The 22,317-nt window shown below is 43.2% G+C and overlaps 1 protein-coding gene across 1 annotated transcript in view; it reads right to left on the reverse strand.

The window, feature by feature from the left end:
* The window catches only part of LOC131287064 (peripheral plasma membrane protein CASK), a 212,969-nt gene that overhangs the window by 165,179 nt on the left and 25,473 nt on the right, over positions 1 to 22,317 (reverse strand). Inside the window, exons 2-5 of the mRNA XM_058316080.1 lie at positions 13,450 to 13,562; positions 5,792 to 5,897; positions 1,339 to 1,416; positions 466 to 647 (exon numbers count right to left, since the gene is read on the reverse strand). Of these exons, the coding sequence (XP_058172063.1) occupies positions 466 to 647; positions 1,339 to 1,416; positions 5,792 to 5,897; positions 13,450 to 13,562 (479 nt within the window). The remainder of the gene's footprint in view (positions 1 to 465; positions 648 to 1,338; positions 1,417 to 5,791; positions 5,898 to 13,449; positions 13,563 to 22,317) is intronic.

Here is a 22,317-nt window from a genome sequence, read left to right on the forward strand (position 1 = left end):
AATAATATTTGTCTGAATTGAACTGATTTTTTTGCATTTAAATTTGTAAAAAAAGGGTTTATAAACTCAAGCTATTTAACGAGTCACTGTAACAAAACAAAATCGACCGGAAACCAATTAAATGATTTTATCTTAAAATTATTAAAGGCATTCTTCGATAACATTTTGCAGTGATTGAAGTACTGTGAAAAGATTATCATTAATTCCTCTATTCAGACGTCCATCAATCTAACCTGTAGCCACCCTCGATTAAAACGCCAAATCAAACTCGGAACAAATCAATGTCTGGAACAAAAAAACACTTACTCCATTGAAACGGAAAACGCTCAACTGCCGAGCGATCAAGCTGCTGGAAACATTCAAAAACACACGTACACACGCATAAAGTCACGAAAATGATCGAAACTCGTTTCCCACTAACTCCGCCCCGTATGGTTTCTTTCACACCCGAATTTTAACACTCACCGTGCGTCTCCACCGAATCCCGTCCGCTGGGAAGCTGAACCGCCGAACCGAAGCCACCAAGCTTGACGGGTGCCGAGTTATCTGCGGTGGCCAGCAGCGCGCAGGCCGGCCGGACATCGCGATGAATGATATCGTTCTCGTGGCAGTAGCGCAATGCCTCCAGTATTTGACGCATGTAGTGGCTGGAAATAAAACGTACGCATCAACAAACACGAGTAGGGAAAATCGATTAGCGGACGTGGTTGGATCCCAAGCCGGGTGGAAAATCGGTACCATCGAGCATCAGGCGTTATGTCAGCACTTCAATTCTAAGTTCATTGTTCTCACCGTGCATGGTATCGCTTAAACAATTCCAAAATTACTTTCGCACTAAAACTCTTGCTTGGACACATCCGAGGAAGCGAAACTCTTTAATCATTCATGGTAAACCATAAACCATTTTAGCAACAATATTAATATATTTTACAGATTGCAAAAAACACTTCAAAATCAATTCTCAATTACAACACTCTTTGGCTCAAATGCGAAACAATGCAAAAGAAAAACAATAAAATCTAACAATTTAAATAATTATATTATAATTACCATCGTAGTTCTTTTTTGTGGAATCATTTACGCTGTGAAAATGAAAAGGATGGCCAGAAATCATGGCATTTATCGATCGAAACTGCAGATACGACTCACAATCACGATTAATCATCTACGCTGTAAAATATCATCTCTTTAATGACATCTGGCATCAACTCTACTACCATCTATTAACATAAGACAGATAGATGGTTGTGAAATCATTCATCTTAACAAAATAAGCTTCGAGTTCACCAACCCACCAAGTGATCTAATGTCCCGAACCGAATGAAACCCTATACTTACCATGCTACAGCTTCACTATAAACAAAGCCTGCCACGGCCCGGCGTACCACTTCGAAGCAAATATCCGATCCTTCCATGCTGATGATACGAGAGACGCAATGTGAAGATGAAGCGAAACGTTTCGAAGCGGCGATAGGAAAAGAAAAGAAAGAAAAACGACATATTGTATGAGTAAACTCCAACTTGAACAACAAATAAGATGGCAATCGAAAGTTCCAAGGGGGCTGAATGGATGGTCTGTTTTCCAAAATGTGGCCAAACCGACAGTTCGAGTGACGCGTAACAAGAAACTAACAAATTTACGACTCATCCAATCACCGTCGTCCATCGATCGATCATGATTTCTGCGCTTTACGATATTTTTGCTGAGAAGATAAAACAGCCGGATGGGATGGGGAAGCACACCAAGCAGTCACCATCCGCTGGGACGAACCAACACCCACCCACTTTGTTTCAACTATCGCACTGGCTTTGGCGACGAGCTACATTGGCCAGTGTCCTACCACCGCAATGGGTAATTAAGAATGATAAAATATGGTAATCAGAAGGATTCAAGCGTACGGTCGACATCCGACGCAAGCGATACCATTCGATTCGCTCAAAGCGCGCGCTTGTGCTTTGCAAATGAGAATCTTGATGAAACCCTGATTGCTGTGACTTCTACAAAACGGGGAAACCGCGCGAAATTTATTCGTCTATCACTTTGCGGGTGTTAAATACGATGAAACATTATTGGACTGATTAATTTGACTAAATCAATCAAGCTAAAAACATCCTTTTTCTTCATTAGGAACATTTTACATTTTTTGTCACAGAGAGACCAATGCCCAAAGTACGGTAAAACATAAAGCCATCCCGAAGAAAAAAAAAACGATGAAAGTTGTTAACTTAATGAAATTATACAATTGATCCTTTTCGCTGCTCGTGTAATGGTTATTCTCCCAAATAATCATATTCTCATTTTCCAACCAACAAACGAACCAACGCGTGAAATCTTATTTCCGTAAATCGAAGCACGTTTTTCCAACGTAAACCTTCATACGCTCACATGACAATCGACACATCACAGTACGGACGGCGCGTTCCAACAAAATGCCATTCCCGAACATTCCGGGCGCAGTAAGCCATCACGATCGATTTTGGGTGCTTGATGGTTACATTGCAATCGGTGTTACTAGCCTCCCGGCAGACCATGGCAAAGCTGGCACACCCACCGAAAAAAAGGAAAAAAAAAATCTCTCAGAATTGGAGTCATGCGAACCCAATTTCTACGCCGAACGAAACGCCAAACGTGGCATCAGACAGGCAGGAAAAGCTCAAACTCATATTTCGAAAAGCTTGAAAAACGGCCATACTAAATCCAGGCAATTTTTCCTACCATAAGACCTTCACGGGGTGGTTCTCTTGCGAAATGGGTTTGATGCAAAATAGAGAAAAAAAACTGTTCTCATCTTGATTGTTACGATTGGTTCGAAAAATGTTAGCACATTTGCACCGAACCTTAAGCACTTGCAGATGCAGGCAATGGGAAACAATCAATCTGTATTTCGCGCAATTTAGGAACCGGGCACGTGACTTTCAACATTTAGCAACGTGCAGAAAATATATACACGTTCGTCTTAGAGAAAATAAAATGAACACGCGCATGATCATTACGAAAAATTTGTTTTGCGAAATTGCGAAGTTTTCAAATTATAAACTAAACAAAACAAATCATATTGATAAAATTAATTCCTTTTTGAAACACGTTTGCAAAACTGCAGAAGAATTAAAAATACGTCTAATGTTTACTGTTACATTTTAACTAAAGAAACGAGAACAAGAAATCACACGAAAATCTTTCCGAAAAGATATAATAATAATAATTTCCTAATGTTGTATGGTTTCCTTACAGGCCATAACCAGGCGTAACCCACACACACACACCCATAACGGCACGGTTTATCACCTCGACCGTTGAAATGAATTTAAATGTTTACAATCCACCCATAACCATATAAATTCAATTCCAATTGTACCCGAAAATGTCTTCCTCTAACGCTTCAGGGTTGTTCACTCTCTCACCGAGAGGAAACTGCGCCCCCCGATAGCCATGTAACGACCCCCAGGCAGCACACAACACCCGTATAAGACCCCTGGGAAGTGCGTTTTATTTGGCATGAAAGTATGTTGTTGGCCGCCTGGCATTGTGCCGGTGCCACTCGACGGCGGCCCGATGGTAAAAGTTGTACGCCACCACGGTACATTCTCACGCCGAAAGGAGTCAAAAGTTTTCTCCTCGAGGAGACACTTATATTGTTATTGAAATAGTTTTAATTCTGTTCTGGCTCACCCTTCACCTTCCCACCACCCACGGCGCTGAACCAAAACGAACAAAGTTATCCCGGATCCTGTGGCGTTGGTGCAGTTTTGCGTAGTATTTCCTTAACGACCACGTTCGATGCCTTTTTGCATTTGAAATGGGAGCCGAGTTTGTTCCACCCTTCTCGCCACCCTTCACGGCCACGGAGGGTATTGTGATCAAAATGAGAGCCGGAAACAAACGCTGCTGTGCAAACAGGGCCACTGCACAGCATCATTCACGACAAGTAGCCAGCAGCAAACACTTCAACCCGGAGCGAACGAGCTTTTGAGCAAAATCTAATTACGCTAATTCGATCAGTGTTGAAAGATTCCAGGCCACGCTGGTTCAGGAAAAAAACGCTGCTGTGGAAAAGTGTCTTGACGACACGGGACGGGAGGATGCCAATCGGTGCCATAGTTAAAGAAGTGGAAACGAAAGGTGGTTGGAATAACGAGTAAAACTTTCCAGATTTTACCCACAAAGCGAGCAATCAGGCCGGATAGAAATCATTGACCGAAGTGAATCGAAAACGAGTTGATTGACCAAAATCTGTGCTCAGTACAAATAAGGGCTGGACATGGTCAGCCTCTTTCTCTCCGTTGGCTTCGTTGACCTCCTCCTTAGCCAATGGCGGTAGGTTCATTCTCAGAAGCTGTTTGCATGCTATCGCTGTTGGACGATGGATAAGCTCTGAGTCAGCGGATTGGTTTCCGACGCTTGGTCAATCTTCCTGGGCTCCGGAAAACGGAGGAAAGATATCGACAATGGCGGCCCCCGGACAACAATCCACTTACGATGATTCGACGGAAAATTATGCTTGTAACCATTTTTCGAAGTCAATTTTATTCCAAAACAGGACAACACACATAAGGAACGCTGCCCGCTCTGTATTGGAGGCGAATGTTTAAAACCTATCACTTACTTCGAACATCGCAACCGGGAAGGAAAAGCCGGGAAAGCAACAAGGCATGGTGTGGAAAGGTCAAGCGTTCATATCCTGTTCGACCGAGGGAGTGAAGAGCCTACAACATTATGTCGCTTTTGGTGTTGCGATCCATTCTCGAGTGGAGTGAGCCGGAATTTATCCATAATCATAAAAGAGATATACGGTAAGATAAACATTGCAAAATTCAGCATGGCCTACCGAAAATGTGTGCATCAATGTGAGTGTTTCGACGTCTTCGTTATGTTTTTTTTTTCAACTCGAGTTCAAATTCAACTATGCTGCCATAAGACAAGATTGGTTCGTTTGCCAGCCTGTCTGCTTTATAGCTTCCAGGCGCGTCACGCTCGAATAAGCACACACTTAAATGCATAATATAGCCCATAAAAACATAAAAGGGTTCGATGGCTGTGCATTGAAGAAACTGCTGAATTTCCAATCAACCCAAGCCTGCATAATCAAATCTTTAAAAAGGCAAAAACGGTGCGTATGCTTTCGATACCTCATCAAACCGCCCAGACGGAGTTTACAACATTGTAGGTTTGATTGCTTTGGCAGCACAAAACCAAAAGTATTGGTATGGTGAGTGACATACCCTAGAAATACAGCAAAAAACTAATGTTGCAAACCATAATAATTATGGCTAAAACCATATATCAAATTTATAAAAAGATTTGATGCGCCGACGTCATTACCAAAAATATCAAAGTATTGAATTTTAACACTTTCAATTTCATTCTTTCATGCAACTTGATCCAAACATTCTGTAGATACGGTTGTATGGCTACTTTTTTACTTCAGTATGTTTTTTGTCTAACTTTTGATAAGCTCATTAAGCCAAGAATCTCATTCTAGGTGCGAAAAATAAAAAAAAAATCATTCTATTTTCGGAGGAAGGATAAGATTGTTAAATTGTCTAGAGTTCCATTTTATACGAACACTTTAAAACTTAACTGAATTATTAAATAATATATAATATATTGTAAATAAGGATTTTTCTTAAATATATTATGCAAAACTCTTTAAATTTATATTTATCACTAACTATTTACTTTAGTTATGTTCAAAAAGCGCATCATCAACTAATTTTTTGGCATAATCAAAGAACGTCAAACGGAGATTGTACTGTAAAGAGGATAACGACAAGCAATATAAATCATACTTACTATTCGAACACCATGTACAACATTCCCTCGGAGCTGTACGTTTCCAGTAGCTCGACAATGTGTGGATGTTTCAACATGTGACATATTGTTGCCTCGCGTTTCAAGTCTGAAATGAAATTATGCAGAAAGTTATTAAAAGTACGGAAAACCTTAACTAGCGTGTTCCACTGTCGATATTGTATTAAAGTAATAAAACGCCTAGAAATAGTATCATCATTATGCGAAAAATCACTTCAAAAAGCGCGCGCAAACAAAGGGAATGAAATGCCAATGTTTTATTATCTGTCACAAGCCAGACCAGCATTATAAGTTATACCCAAGGAAGATTTCGTGCGATGCTTACTTAGGGAGGCTTCCAAACAAATCTTCAAGAGCGTCCTCCTTTGGGACACTCTCCTGCAATATGAGGGAACGCTTTTTATTTCGTTCGTATCACGACTCGTCAGCAAACACGCGTTATTATTCGCACAGTTTGTGTTTTCAACATCCCACTGTCGTTCCACTGGAGTATGCCGGCGTCCCTGAGGTGCGTAGTCCCGTAAGTAAACCGTCACTCCACGAAAGCGGGCACCAAGCCCCGATTATTCCATCCTAAGCCTCCCGAAGCGCTCTCGAGTGACAGTTAATGCTGCTGCCGGGGCTGATGTTGCATCGCAGATCCGGCTTGACACGTCGTTTGTTTTCTCCCCCCACTTTGGCTTGCGAAGTGAATTCATATGGAAGCGTACGTAACATCATTTCATAACCATAACTCTAATTGAAAGCCCATAATTTCCCAAGGTAAGAATAGTCAAAGTTTGGGCAATTTTTGTGCCTCTATAGATAGATAATCATGTTTGGAAAAGAAACGATCCCAATCGGCATTACAAATAGAAATATTTTCAAAATAGCCACGGTTACCTAGATGACGAAGACCACTTGTGCTGTTAAGTGATCGGCAATTCATATAAGTGAGCAGTTTACGGTATATTTATTCAACAGAACACATATCATTTCATAACGTTTTTAAAAGGGAAACACAAAATTTTCTTTTAAGAATGTTCTCCAGTACATGTAAGATCGGATTCTCACAAAACAATTTGAAGAAAGTAAAGTGATGTACATAACGTGTTTCTCATTTTCCATCCTGAAACAAACTATATAGTTCTTGAGCAAGTAAAACATCGCTTTGGAAGAAAATCGATCCCAGACACACCATAGCTACAAGTTCCGCCACCGTTCGCTTACAAAGCGAAGCAATCAAAAGGCACCCAGGCCGTTTTGAAGCTGCGAAAAATTGCTTCATTTCCATATGAATTTCCACCGCACGGCAGTGAAGCTACACGCGTTGGGTACGCCGCTTCGAGCACGTATCATAAATGAACTAGGCCTGGCCAAAAGTTCGGCTTCGCGGATGGAAAACTGGAAACTGAGTAGCCGGTAGTGGTAAATTCAACAAAAATATCATAACGTGGCCGTAGATCTGCATATGTTAGAGGGCATGAATTCCCAAGTATGCAGTATGGCATACTTCTTTAGAGAGTTGGAAAGCGAGCGCCAAGGAACGGCTGCGGCGCCAACAATGGTAGAGGAATATGCTTTACCGACTCCAAAAGACACATATTGACCAACTGTTTCATATGAACAAATCTGAACAACAAGTATGGAACAAAAATGTGTAATAAAAGGTAAACAAATAACAAACAAAATCAAATATCATTAGATAGCAGACGAGGCTTCAAGCGATAATATTTCTTGCGCCTATATTTTGTTATTCATCCACTTTCCGTTCACATGAATTTCGTACCCCTGCAGCCCCCAATCTAGGCAAGGCTAGACTCCTTCATCTTAACTGAATCAGTTTTCTGTAGGGAAAATAATCTGCCCTTCTACACCAGAGATTCATGATGAAATGTGACCCAGGGGAATTGCTGTGGTATTTCTTCTTTTTTTCCCACATCTCTAACACTCCGCAAGAACGCCGGGTACCAGAGTTCATTCGTTTAAACATCTACAAACATGTTTAGTTAAACGTGGTCGTAAATTTTATCAAATGTTAGCGTACATCACGGCAAAAGTTATTCTTTTTCGTTACCCATTACCTTCCACCAACACGCCACCGAACCGGCAGCACATGACCGGCATATCAATGGGACCTTTTTGCATTCATTAGAACATTTCGAGTGTTCCCGAACGGTGTTCCCCAGCGTCCCGCTCCCTGAAGCGGGTTCGAAACCAACGCGTAAGATACTCGTCGGAGCCTGCTGTGAAGCACCCCCCCCCCCCCCCCCCTGCTGTGGCCCCCCCATGGTCACACTTCTATGTCCGGAAATTGAATTCTTCTCATCGCAAACTAAGGCTCGCATCCCCTTTTCTCACATATTGCCAGAAACGAAACCCGTCCCGAGCAGGATACGACCCGAACGAGAGCGTTCTCTCGAACCCGGGAAGAACGGTGACGAATGGGGCCCGTCGTCAGTGGCTGGCAAAACAATCCCCGGTAGAGTACACATGCAAACATGTATCACGTGCTGTTTATGGCTGCAGCATGACTCCTGACCCCATTACCTTGCACGGAATAATTTAGTCCGCTTTGTACCGAAAAAATCAAACTCTCGTGCGCGAACAGCGACTACATTTGTCGAGTTCCAGACGGTTTAAAAACAAATAAAGTATTTGGAAAATAAGAAAAGAACGATTGTTAGCAGAAATGTTAAAACCTATGTTGACGATGAAACAGTCCAACGCGAAACAAACACACCATCAGCAATGTGTTTCACTTTGTAAAGTTAAATGTTTCCAAACACAAAACTCTAATCTTGGTATGAAAAACCAATCAAACTCATCCCTTTTTCCTACAGCATGCACATGAATATCAATTTGAGAAAAAAAGGTAGATAACGCTCTTCGCCCCTAACGGAGAGGAAATCTCTTCTTTCTTGCCCTACAGATAATAAATGTTGCTGTGGGTTACGGTTCAGTGCGCGGTTGCCTCTTAAGAACCGGTGGACCTTGGTTGCTTTACATTTTATTTTTTGGATAAGCGTTCAACCCTTAACTCCGATTTCGGGGTACCTCCCATATAAAGAAAGAATTCAATTTGCTTGCCCCATGCACCAAACCTAATAATCCTCACAACCATAAATTTCACTTCATTGGTGGATTTCAAGATTAACCGAACCACATAATTTATGCTCATCGCTTCGCGGTCTCTGTTTGAGCTTGTTTTTTAATCTGACGCTTCACCCACGCACGTGCGTGCAATTTCCACGGTGTTACACGAACCAAACTTCAAGCACACAAACAAACATAAACATTTATGATTTCTTTAACTTTTTAAAGCATGATAACGCATGAACGCCAATTTTAGAAAGGTGGTTGTTATTTTGCAGAAAACTTTCTATTATATGGTTCATCTTAATCCGTTTATTTTAGATTGCTGCGTTATAAAAATCATCACCATAACAATGTTATCGATAAAAAAAAAGCTCATCAGTGTAGAATGTAAATTTTTGAACGATAATATCACGAAGCTTAAATTTATAATAAAAATTTATTTAAAATCAAAATACAATAATTTTATATTGTTTACGGCAAGTCATCTACCATCTTGCCAAACAAGATGAGAATCGAATGATAAATTCTGTCACAAAATTCCGTCATCTTTTTTAAGCTTACGATCCAAGGGACACATCGTAAAAACAAACTGTTACGAAGGCAACATAATCCGGCACACACAGCAGATATAAAATAATATGTGCGCACTAGCAAAAGCTTTATTCCTTTCCTCAATATTTAAGTTGATAAAATTCAAACTCACTCTTCCGCATTCGCGCATCTTTTGACAGGCAAACCTGCACCGTGATTCAGCCACAAATCAGTGGAGAACAAAGATTCCCATGTCGAAAAATTTCCTTCCGCCACAGATGGCAGTAATAAGAAAGGCAAATTTAATAATCAAATAATGTTTTTAGCTCTGCTCCACTGATTTCTAGACTAAATTTGGTTTCCCATTTTATTGCCTGTTGTAGCCAACAGCGGGGGTGGAGTATCTACAGAGACCCCACCGCCCCACCGTCGTCATTCGTCTTCCCCCGCCAACGACCAACACACCGCTAATCGAAAAGAACGACGGGCACCAGAGCATAATCTATGATAATTGCTTTCACTTTCTGCTCATCCTAGCTCAACTCTACGGACACAACCGCAAACACGGGGCGGCGGGACGACCCATCTGCTCGAGCGATCGTCTTTGCTGTGTTGTGTCGGTATTGTTTCGTTCGTTCGTAAGTCCACATCTCTCCCGTCTGACAGGGGCCGTGGGCCCATGCACAAACGTAATGCACGGGACGTCGAATGCTTCACATCCCACTCGGTGTTGTCTGCCGGGACAACAACATCGCCGCTAGAAGCACACCGTCCAGCACGAGCTAGCAAAGCTGCTGGATGATGACTGCCTACGGGCCAATAATGTGGCAAGAATACTAATCAGCTGGATGGTGCACTCACGCCGCCCAACGTCAGAGGAGACGGCTCGAGTAATTTTTCAGCATAATGAATTTCTTGTCGATGGACATCCTTTACAGCAGCCAAACAGAATGATATCAAGGCGAAAAATGGAAACTTTTCGGAAATGTAGCGAAGAAAAGCCAAGTAAATGCAGGGTAAAGTATCCAATCAATCGTACAAGGAGAAAAGGAATGGAAAAGCAATCTAATCAAGTCAACAAAAACATGTTTCGAAACATGCTTTTTGCTTGAAAGTATTTCATTGCACCAACAATTTTCATCTATAATTGAGCTATTACGTTCGCTCACAATTTTATCTAACAAGAAACATTAACATGCAGAATAAAAACAAGAAATACAATTATATACAACTAAGTATGACCATACAAAGCCCTTAAGCGAGGAGCTTTGAATATACACAAAAAGTATCATAAGTTGTATTAGCTAGAACCTAAATTAGGAGTTAAATTGTTGAATAAAATTTTTAACATACAATCAAACCCATTATCTCATCGATTTGAAATATGAATTCGTAAATAGCAAAAGGGTAGTCGCTGATGATCTTGAGTGCACCTAAACTGCTTTCCTTGTACAATTCATTCAACATGGTACGGAAAACTATACACGCTACAAGTAAAACATCTAAAAGAAAATACCTTGGATTGCTTCCAGTATATAAATAATTTATTAACTTTGCTCTACCATTCCTTATCCTTGTTTCCGAACTCCACACATACCAACGGAAAACAATACCCTGATGCAAAGCGCAATCCCTTTTGTTGTGCCACGGTTTCAGTAGCCTTCCAGCCTAACTTTTACTTCCTCAACCAAACTAGCCGTCTGTATGTTTATTGTTTTTTTTCCTAGTATTCCTTCCGTTTCTTATTCAATTTCGAACCTTGCGGCTTAATAGGTCCACCGTTACATCCTTGAACTACACGCCCGACTTACCATAAATCATGCCCCGTTTCCATTAATCTTCGCAAGTTAATTGGCTTCCTTTGCCGGCCTGGTTTCAACGACATTGCGATCCCGGCAGCTCCGTGTTTAACCTGGTCTAAAGGACACTGACAGTTTCATGTTTCCGCTTCAACAGAATTCTTACTGCCGGCAAAGATTAGACCAGACGGTATAGTTCAAGTTCTCAGGCCGCCACACAGAGAGCACAACTGTTGCTTAATCACTGGCCAGCCCAAGATGTCCTCTGGCGAAATTTAGGTCATTAGCTGAAGCGAAAGTGGTACGTTTAATGGCACCAAAGCGGGCCACCGTAATGGGTGAAGTATTCAATTTACATTTCGATCTAGCGGGTCGCAACTACAGCGAAACAACCATGTTTCTTCGGTTTTTTTCCCTCCTACAAGCCAAGTCTCGCAAATCAAACGTTACCTCACCGGGAACCGGGCGCAGGAAATTTCGGCGACCGTGCGAACAAAGTTCACTTCAATTAACGACCGGTCCACCGGTATCGGATGCGCATCCCCGCTTCGTTCACTGGCGATAGCGGTGGACCTAAAACCGGTCTCCCACAGCACGTCCGCGGACCGTGTTCACCGTGACGGCATCCACCATCGGCACCGCACGGATGAGTAATGATGACAACGGCACCGGCGACGCAATCAATCATCGTGTGCCCTGCTGGGGCCGCCCGGGCGTGAGAGTCCATTTCGGATACCGATTCTTCCACGCCATTTCCCGTCAAATTGAATTACGGGATGGATTTCAGCCGAAAAAGCGCGCACACCACAGCGCGCGTACACGGCTCAATCTGCGACGTCTGCCGAAAAACCGATGAAGCCATCCGCGGATCCAAAGGTTCGAACGAGGCGTGGGCTCGTGGCGAACGACTGCTTCGTCAACGGAAGGCAGCTACAGCCCGGCCAACTCCTGGACGTTGACGCCTGCGAGGGGGTCATAGGCCCTTTCAGGATGCCGGTGCTACTGATTGCATTATTTACGTCAACCGAAATTTCCCGCTCGGTCGGAGGAAAGAACAAAGCAACTACGGTACGGTACGAAACCAGCCCGCCGGAAAAACTATTGTGACGAACGGTTACATTCCCAACCACAGCCATCTCAGCCGTTCATCAACCATCGACTCCCTCTCCAACACCAACCTAAGGCATCGGTTGGCAAGCATGGGAAATTATTAATTATAAATTTACACCAAACGCTCATCGCGCAACCCGAAGGTAGCAGAGAGCAATCGAGTCCGTTGCGGAAGCGGCACGGCAAAACGCAAAGATTTGCTGACGTACGAGCACAGAACCGCAAACAACGCCCTTCTTTCCGAGCGATGCTAGCGTCACCGTGTGAGGTGGTACCGCAAAAGGTAACGAATGTTTGATCCATTTCCACTAGCGGATCGTACCGCGTTCATTCGCCGAGTGATGCCGGCTGGTTCCCGCTTGTCCTTGCCACGTGCCTACACACTGCACGACACCAGCAATCATGTGCCGAAAATGTCAGAAAGTATTGAAGCATGGGCACGTAATTCAACGTCGTGTATCGTAACTCTGCCAAACGCCAAGAAGAGACTTTATTTCCACTTATTTACTTTATACTTCCGCCACCGCTCACGCCTTCCCACCCGCTCGCGGACGGGCGGTATTCTCTAAGAAATCTGATTTAACGACGATGTGCGGTGACGAGATGTAAGGCGGTGCGGAGTTTGTATGGTAAGCCAACGCTACACACGCATGGGTGATTTTCCGCCGAAAAATTGGTCCATTCGTCAGGTGGGAAGGAAGGCACGCGGCAAGGAAAGGGATATGATGGAAACCCACCCCCAATTCACGCGCCCTTTCACATACGTACCGTGACGAAGAATAATGGCTCCCGGGATTCACGAGAAATTTAACTTGGGTTGGCAGCAATGTGATAGATTTCCTTTTATTCTGTGGAAAATTAAAGTGCGCTTCAAAGAACCACGATTGTCGGGGAAAACCAATCTTACTTTCCGGTTCATTCAAAAATCGTACCTACGCTTACACTGTTTTCTATCGTATTTGCTAAGTATGATTCATTCATCGAGTATTTGTGCTTAGGTAGAAGTGTAGTCAAAGCCTTCCCCAGCTTAGCACATTCTATTTTTCCCTCGAGAGTTAGCATCTAAAATGTGAGCTTATGTATCCTTAACACATATATTTGAACAACGTTAATTGAGCTTACCAGATGTGCTGAGACCGGGGCTTGCAGTGAACTTCGCTACATCCACAATCTTAACCGCAAACTGCTGATTCGACTCCCGGTGGATGCATCGGCGTACAATTGAGAACGGACCCCTGAAAAATAGCACCAAAAAAATTTATTTTAATTTATAACATTGTTCATGAAAGAATATGAAGAATGGTAAAATAATGAACCAATAAAGCTTAATATATCCTGTATATAAACCACTCGTTTCGCCGGCTATATAAATCATGAACAACTAATTTGTTCTAATCAAATAAACTGCCAGTGTATCGTCACTCGGGAAAGTAAGTTCATTACGTACGTTCCGACTCTAATAAAGCATTAAAGCTCATTGCTGTATGAGCGGTCGCCGCTTCGTAATTCAATGCGCATAAGCGCATCATCGCGTGATGGAATGAAATTTGCATATTTGTATATGGAAATGATCCAACGTTGCAACGAATGGATTACAATGTCCGGCGAAAGGTTGAGAGTGTTGCATTCGATCTCAACCGTACGCAAATGAACCATTATGTTTAATGAAGCTTGTAAAATATGGACTATTGCGTGAACATTAATGTTTGATCACATTTCTCGTTTAAAACGTTAACTTTATCCAAACATAAGCAATAAAAACATACTACATACGGTATGCTTCTCATCTCCCTGCTATACAGAAAAATACACGAATCTGCCTTCCACCTGACTTCTTTCTATCTTACTTTAAAAGGTTACCATTAATTTAGTTAATGTACCCGCATTTTCCTTCCGGAAGCGTAATAATTTGCCGCCAATTCAATGGAAAACGGTACGGGAGTGCGACTTGCCAGTGCTACCAGCTCGGTTCGTTGTCTTACGCGAATAATGTATGATTACCATCCTAATTTCATTCGATACTTTCCACCGTCGACCTCGTTTCGAAGCGAAATGATATTTCGCTTGCTGGCTCAATCTTACCGCTGGTGGGGAAGAAAATTGCGCTGAATCCAGGCCCAGCAAAAGCTGGTCGTGAACTCGCGCCAGCAATGTACTGGGTAAATGCAGTGTAATTCGATTGGAACACAAGTGTGCCGCGCGTTGTTTTACGTGCATGCGCCGAGAAGCGCGAAATTAGCATGTGCGGAGTAAAATTTACAATTTGTTTCGGCTCGTGAAAACTTTCCAATTAATTATTCATAACATTCAGGCAGATGCAGCGTCGGCGAGGCAGCACACAAGGTACACTGCAAGACGGTGGTTGACAACAGTATTGCGAATGGCACATATATTTGAACAGAATGTTTATCTTTCCTACTAGTTGAATGTGTTTAGTTCGGCTTCCTCCGAGGTATATAAAGTGTAATCTAGTAAATATAGACTTTCTGTTAGATCTTGACAAACCATACATTAAAACACGGTCAGGCAGACTCAACCATGCCTTCCTATCCTAACTTCCCAAAACGAAAGGTAAAAAAAAAGATAGTAACCACACTAATGGCATTGCCCATTTACAGCCAAGGCAATTAGTCTTCTTGCAATGATTCCCGGGGGGGTTTCGTGTGCGCATGGATTTCCGCACGAGCTGAGACTGGTCGTTTTTTTATTCCTCTCCCACTATACAAACATTTCTAGAGCCGTGGTGCGTGCGGCGGGATCGAGGACACGTATGTATGTAAGCCGTGCACGACGGACACATAATGAACATCCTTTACTAATTCAGTTAAAGAAATTAACGGGCGGACGAGGAGCCGAGTGTAATTTACGGGCACACTCACGGTCTTCGGTGAGAGTACACCGAACAAAAAAAAAAGTAGGAAACTTTAGGAGAACACTACACACGGATAAGATCCCTAATTACTTGCCCTAGCTCGGCTTCTCGGCCGGAGTGTTGTGCGCTATAATTTGCATAATAGAATAATGTAGTCCACCACATTTCGCTCTTCGTTCTCGATGGATTTATTCGCCTCGAAGTACCCCCGACCGACCTGCAAACCATCTGCAAGTATTTTTTCATCGAATATTCAATAAAGAAAAGGTCCCTCAAGTACTCCCCCACTTGTGAGGAAACGTCACCGCCAGATAATTTTCCCACCAGTCATGGGATCGCGCCAACGATCCACTCCATAATAGACCACGACTACCAATAACCGGCGACCGACGATTGGAATAAGCAATGGCTCATTGGTTGGCAAACGAAACGACGAAAAATAAACACCCGCCCCGAAACCGGATGGCCGCACGTCCGCAGCATCAACCGTGGGCGGCTGATGTTGGGTCCGGGGCCCATATTGCTTCCCATGATTCTTTGATGAGTGTACTAAGCCCAACCAGGTACGTAGGTACCATCATGGAACGACCCCGACGCTGGAAGTTGGAACGTCCGTTTTTCCACCCTGGGGCGCGCTCGCCACGATTAAATTTGCCACCATTGCTCTCGTTCCATCTCATTCCCCCTCCACTACCCCCCCCCCCCCCCCACGTGCTCCCAGCGTGGCAAAAGTGGATGTACGGTTATAATTAACAATCCGTAAATACACAACAACTGGCTGAGGGGGTGGGGGGAGGGTACGAAACGGAACTGCACCGTTGGGAGTGAGCGTTAGCAACAATAAACAGCGAGTTCGGCGAAAGTAGCGAGCAAACAACCGAAATCTCTTCCACCAAAAGCCAACGCCGTTCCGAGCGCGCCGGACTCATTATTAATAATCGCTAATGGAACCGCGCCCGGTTTGCGGGGCCTGGTGATGGGTGGCGGGTGAACAAGTTACCCACCGCCCAGCGTTCCACGCGTTACCAAAAACATAAACGACGGCGCGCAGGACACTCGGCAAGATTTAGCACACATCACTCCAAGAATTACAGCAAGTCCGAACGTGGGGTGAAGTAATCGTTCGTAAAACATGGTATTAATTAGTCGTGCTCGACAGGACCCAGCGGAGAGTTTTTTTTGTCAACGTGCCATAACACATACGGAGGTGCAGTTGGGACCAGCGCTGTACAGCAAACCTGTCCTGCGCGACAGTGATGATATGATCGTCTTCTTTCATGTCACTTTTGCTACCGATCTCGAGTTTCCAAACGGACAAACGACATTGTATGCTCAACAAACATTCTTACAAATTTTTCCCAGCGTAATATGAATCCTTACTCTGCACAGTTGGTACATCGGTGCAGCAAGCAAATTCTATGCAATGGCCAACTTTCATTTCACATGTTTTGATGAAGCGAATATGTAGCCAAGCTGTCCATCAAAGCAAACAATAATACTATTTCCATCGAAGGTGAACAAACATTTACTAACCAGCATGGTTGTAGACTTCCTGTGGCACCGAACCCTACATTGCTCCTCGGTTTCCTGTGCCAATATATCAGCGCCGTATAGCGCAATCAAATAGCTCAATGGAACACATACAAATACACACACACTCCAAACTGGTCGATTTCGATAGAGCAAACAAATTTTAGCTTGTGGTACCATATCTCCACAACGGGGAACGGTTGAACTGTTCCCAAACACTAAATAAATCCGTGGAGCAGTGCGGCTAAAGTAATGCCACCACCGGAAAATGAGAAGTCAAATCGTCGGTCGTCCAAGAATGGTTCCCATCGAGGGACAAGGTTGATTGTCAACGGCTGTTTGTCCAAGAGGCAAATGGAGAGATATTTTGCCATAGACATTCGATACGCCACAATGCTGGTTTGCAGTTGGAACAACCAGAGGTTATTTTCATGTATCGACCTTCACCGTTTGGCATTACATGACCGCAGATCTGCTGCAGCAGTAAGCATAATAATACGTCGGTTATAGAAGTCCAAACAAAAGTGGTTCCAATTGCGAAAATATGGCGGTTGATACACCCAATCCGGGGAATATTGTGATCCGGAATTGGGAGGCATTAAACCACTTCGTTATTGTAAGCGACAACAGCTGACATTGTGATGGGATAATTTTCTACCAACGAAAAAAGTATATACAAGTGTGAAAATGACCGACCGAGGTACTAGCGATTCTGTCACCCTGCGGTAAACCACCACACCAGGCAACAAACAAGCGCAACTCGCACCGGATGGACCAACCCGTAGTACCGAACGGTGTTGAACCGACGTGCGCACAGGTAAAACGAGTCGCCCTAATTAGTTTTGCGACGGGTTATGAATATCAAATGCTTACAGCAGTTTATAAATCAGCGATGAATAATTAAAAAACTTCAGGCTAAGCTCTTCGAATATTTATCTTCCATTAAAACGAGAGATTTTCCATTTTCCGAATCGGCCCCGGCCAACGGATAGAGTCGGCTTGCCATGCTTCAAACCGACGTTCGAAACTATAGCGCTACAAATCCAATCCTTGGACGGTAGACCTGGTCTCACCGGTACACACCGGGTAATGAAGACAGATGAGACAATAATATTTATCGTTCACCCACAGGCAGGCCGTTCTCGTTTGCGTTTACCGGAGCGATACTTAGCCTAGGGGGGTGGGCCTCTTGGAAGATTCTCCAGTAGTTTAAGTGCCTGCTCGACCGGGTCCCACCGGGCGGCGCATTAGGAAGATAAATTGAGCTGGCCGCTTTCAAAAACTACTATCCCCCGATCAATCATCCATCATTCGGTGGAGGGAAATTGTTCACACAAGTGAGTGCTTGAACATGACACCAAACTTAACTGGTTAACTAATGATGCAACGTGACTAGTTGCTGGATGCATCGAACGAATCAATGCGATGTATAATCATGCTTTAAAACTATAACAGTCTGAAAATAAAATAAGAGTTTGAAAATGTATATCAGAACTAGAGTTGTGTAAATCTGATTCAGATACATGAATCTGAATGAATCTCTGCCTTTTAAGGGATTCATGAGTCTTTCGTCGAGAGAATGAATCCCAAAGACGCACCAACTGATAAAAAGTCATCAGCCAAAAATGGGTTGGGGGATTCCTTTTTTTTTTTGTTGGTCGCATTTCCCACGCCTATGAAACAATCGGGAAGATTCCTGAGAAATCCATGAAAGATTCATGAAGATTCATTAAGGTTTCGAAAGATTCATTAAGCTTTGAAGATTCGAATCCACAAAGAATCATGAATCCATCTGAATGAATCTTGGGTGAAAGATTCATATGAGTGGATCTCGCCAAAAAGATTCATTAAGTACAACACTAATAAGAACCCATTCGAAACGTTTATCGTGTGAAATACGCAAAGGCTTATCGTGTGGACTCTAGCCACTCACTCATTTAACTTCGTCTCATAAATGGGACATGCAATGGAAACAAGGTGCGTAATGGACACATTTTCCGAAGCACATAGGCTTAGTATTCAGTATTTCAGGAACGCTATTATACTGCATTAATTCTAAAAAATGCCTTTCATCTAACTGAAAATGTACAATCCAATCCGACAACAAAAATCCCAATCCCCTATCATGTTCGTCCTTCTGAAAGCCAGGGGATTTTCCTCCGTACGCTCACACGGGGCGAAGAAACGATCGCCAACCTTTACCACCGTAAGCTGAGATACAGAGGAGAAAAAGGACCTCCAAAGCGCCCAACGTTGGTAACAGTATTACCCGTAGGACAAAGAAACCGCCTTCGGAGAAAAAAGAAGCCCATTCGGATTTATGGTTAGCACAAACCTGAACCGGATCTATTAAGCCTTGCCACAGTGTAAAGCTGTACACCTTTCCAATGGCATTCGTTACCAACCAATCGAAGCATTTACTTTAGTTCACCAAGAACAAGGATGGGAATGCGTTCCACACGGAACGGTTTGCACGGGTGAGTACGCAAATCAATGTAATCTCTTTAGCCTTTCTCAAGCCCGGTTCGATAGTTGAACCGATGACCAAAAGAAATGCTTCCAGCTTTATCGTCTCGATTTTGTTCAAAACGGATGAAAGCATACGGAACAGATCTGTATTTTGTTCAATCTGTGAACTCGGTTTTATAAATTGCGTTAAGTTGAACGAAAATCAACGTACGCTTCTCGAGTAACATACCCATTTAACCAGTTTAACTTACTGTCAGTAGGCGGTTAACTTGATTTCTCACGTTTAAGCCAATAACCAAGATTCAACCAATCAATGTTGGTCGACGTACCCTATCTGCTTTATGCAATCTTTTTCAAGTGCCCAGTATACCTGTTCTTTCCAAACCACCCTACTCTAACTCCGTCGGCAAACAGAAGGTACGAACAGTCGACAACATCAAAGCTGTATCACCTTGACGACAAACGAAAAGATCCGGCTCTCGTAAAAGTCATCCCTAATGTTTTCACAGAAGTGACATTAATTTGATAGAGAGGTAAGGGTTCGCCCGGGGGCCAGGATGTCAACTTTGTCATTACACAAGCACACACACACATACACACAGAGAGACATAGCACAAAGTCAAAGTAACCCAACTTCGTGCTGGAAGGCGTCCAGCGTAGTAGCTGGGAAGTAAAATCTCCTCCTGCTGAATGTCGAGGCCACACACATGAATCAGTGATTGCAACGTTTTCCTCTACACCTTCACGAGCATATAATGACGATGAAAATGACGCTGATGATGACGATGATGATAATGCTTACGTTGATGATGATAACGATGAGACAGATGGTAGTGCTGCGTACAGCTGATGCTGGTACGGTAACGAACGAACGTGTGCGAAGGAGCGTTTACAAATGTCCATTTTTCATGAACCGAAACTTTCGCCGTCAACGGATGCTTAACGAAACCACCAGTCCCTCTCTCTCTCCCCTGCATCCACACCTGCATTACACTTGCACAGTGAAGCACTTGGTACGCCGGGAGAAACCCATAAGGTGAACGAAATTGCTACCCATAAGTGTGTAACAGGGCTTTTTTCCGGATTTACTGCCTATTCCCTTCCGTCTGCCTTCCGTCTGCCTTCCGTCTGCTGGTGCGACAGGAACTCCATACACCAGTGCAGTGGCAATGCATTCCATGACGATGCACATCAGCGTCGCCGAAAGCACGGCGGCATCATTTGATCACCGTGTTTGCGTTCGTTTAATAAAACGGTACACGTCGTACATCGAAGCTTGTGCCACTACGCTTACCGCCGGTACGATGCTTAGGTACCATTAACCTTCCTCTAACCTGTTTCACTCCCCACTCGTGATGCCCCTGAAGTTTCCTAACCTTGTTCGTTGTGTGTTCGGTCGTACGTTCATATTTTAATGCATTTTTTACGCAAAACAGGCCCCACGTATACCTAATATGTGACAATCCGGTGCTCAACCACATACACGACAACGTAGTAAACGTCCAAAAGCCAATGACAACCGAAAGCTTCTAGTGACTTACGTACGACGTTTGTGATGGCGGGAATAACGGACAAGAAACAGGGGCTCAATATCGTTGACCTTCTTCAGGTACTTGCTTTGTTTACCAAACGAGACGGACACAAGCCAAACATACTGTTCAACAGGGGGAAAAGTTTAGCAAAATTAGTTTAGTAAGCCCAACCAGAAAGAAACTAGTCCAGGATCTAATGGAGTGGCGGGAGAAAAAGTTTTACATATATCAACCTAAATATCGGAATTAGATATCTCAAAACGACTGAATATTAAAAAAAGACCTTGTTTGACATTAACCCTACGTTGTGTGTTTTTTGGGTAACTTGACCTAACTTTATTTTAATATAAATTACTTAACTGTACGTTGAAGCGACGAACGTCCGACCGACGCGGGAGTTGACGAAGAAGAGGACTTTACAAAAATGGTTTCCCGCGTCGGTGTCCCTAGCACATACACTAACATAAATTTAACGATTACAAAAAACTGAGCTACTGATAGAGCGACGACAACGGACTGATAAAGATAAGACAACTCGCTCTTATCAGCTAAGCTCTTAACCCTAACATATAAACGCATTCCCTGCCTCGATCCGCATTTGTCACAACAGACCTCTCTTGAAATCCAAAGCTACCAAATTGACAAGTGCATTGCATTTTAGCGGTCATTTCGCCCGTTTTTTAAGACGCTATAACTTCTTAATTCTTGAAAATTTTTCAAATTAAAAATAATTAAAAAAATCACAACTTCAAGGTCAAATCGTGGCTTCATTTATGATCTTAAAACTAAAAAAAATGGTCTTAATAGATGGCTTATATTAGATTCTAGCGCACACTTTTTCTTAGGGGTGACATGAAGGGGATTCAAAGTCCGTTCAATGGTGAACAGGTGCTTCAAAAAGTTAAAAACCGCAAAAGATAGTCAACAAATATACTAAAAAGCAGCCGTTTGAAAAACCTTAAAAACTAGAGCAGTCACGTATAACTTTAAAAAATAGAGCGTCTTAAAACGCTCGAAACTAGACAGAAACGGTCAAAATTACCCCTAAAAAGCAATACCGCAATTTTTAAAACCAATGTGTTGTAGTTTTAAGGGGAACTACCTCATTCTAAGAAATAAGGAACTTTTTCGACAAGTATTGTGAAAATAAATTGAGCCAATCCGGTGACTTCTAACGTTCAAACAGTATGTCTTCTGTAATTTTAAACAGGAGCCACCAAATTGCTACTCAATAAGTCGTAACTTTGACGAAATGGTTGCGGAACATCACAGACAGGTGCGGAAGGCATAACTGTAAGCACAATTATGCCGTACGTGGTGTTCCGTCATCTGACTACTTCGTCGTCGATGGTGCCCCGTGGGAAAACATTTTTAATACAGCCTAACCTATCCAATTAACCTCTCAGCGCGAGCGCATTTATTTGAGCAAATTCCCCCCCATCTCAGCAAGCTGTGACACGCTTGTTGCGCTGACTGCCGTTTGGAATATGCGGACAAGCCGCGCGGTATCGAGCTCCCGACCCTACCAGGGCACCACTTTTCACCACCAGCCTCTCCCGTACGTTACACCTTACACCGGGGCCAATT

The sequence above is a fragment of the Anopheles ziemanni genome, chromosome 3 (genome assembly GCF_943734765.1).
Source record: "Anopheles ziemanni chromosome 3, idAnoZiCoDA_A2_x.2, whole genome shotgun sequence".
NCBI classification, from domain to species: domain Eukaryota; kingdom Metazoa; phylum Arthropoda; class Insecta; order Diptera; family Culicidae; genus Anopheles; species Anopheles ziemanni.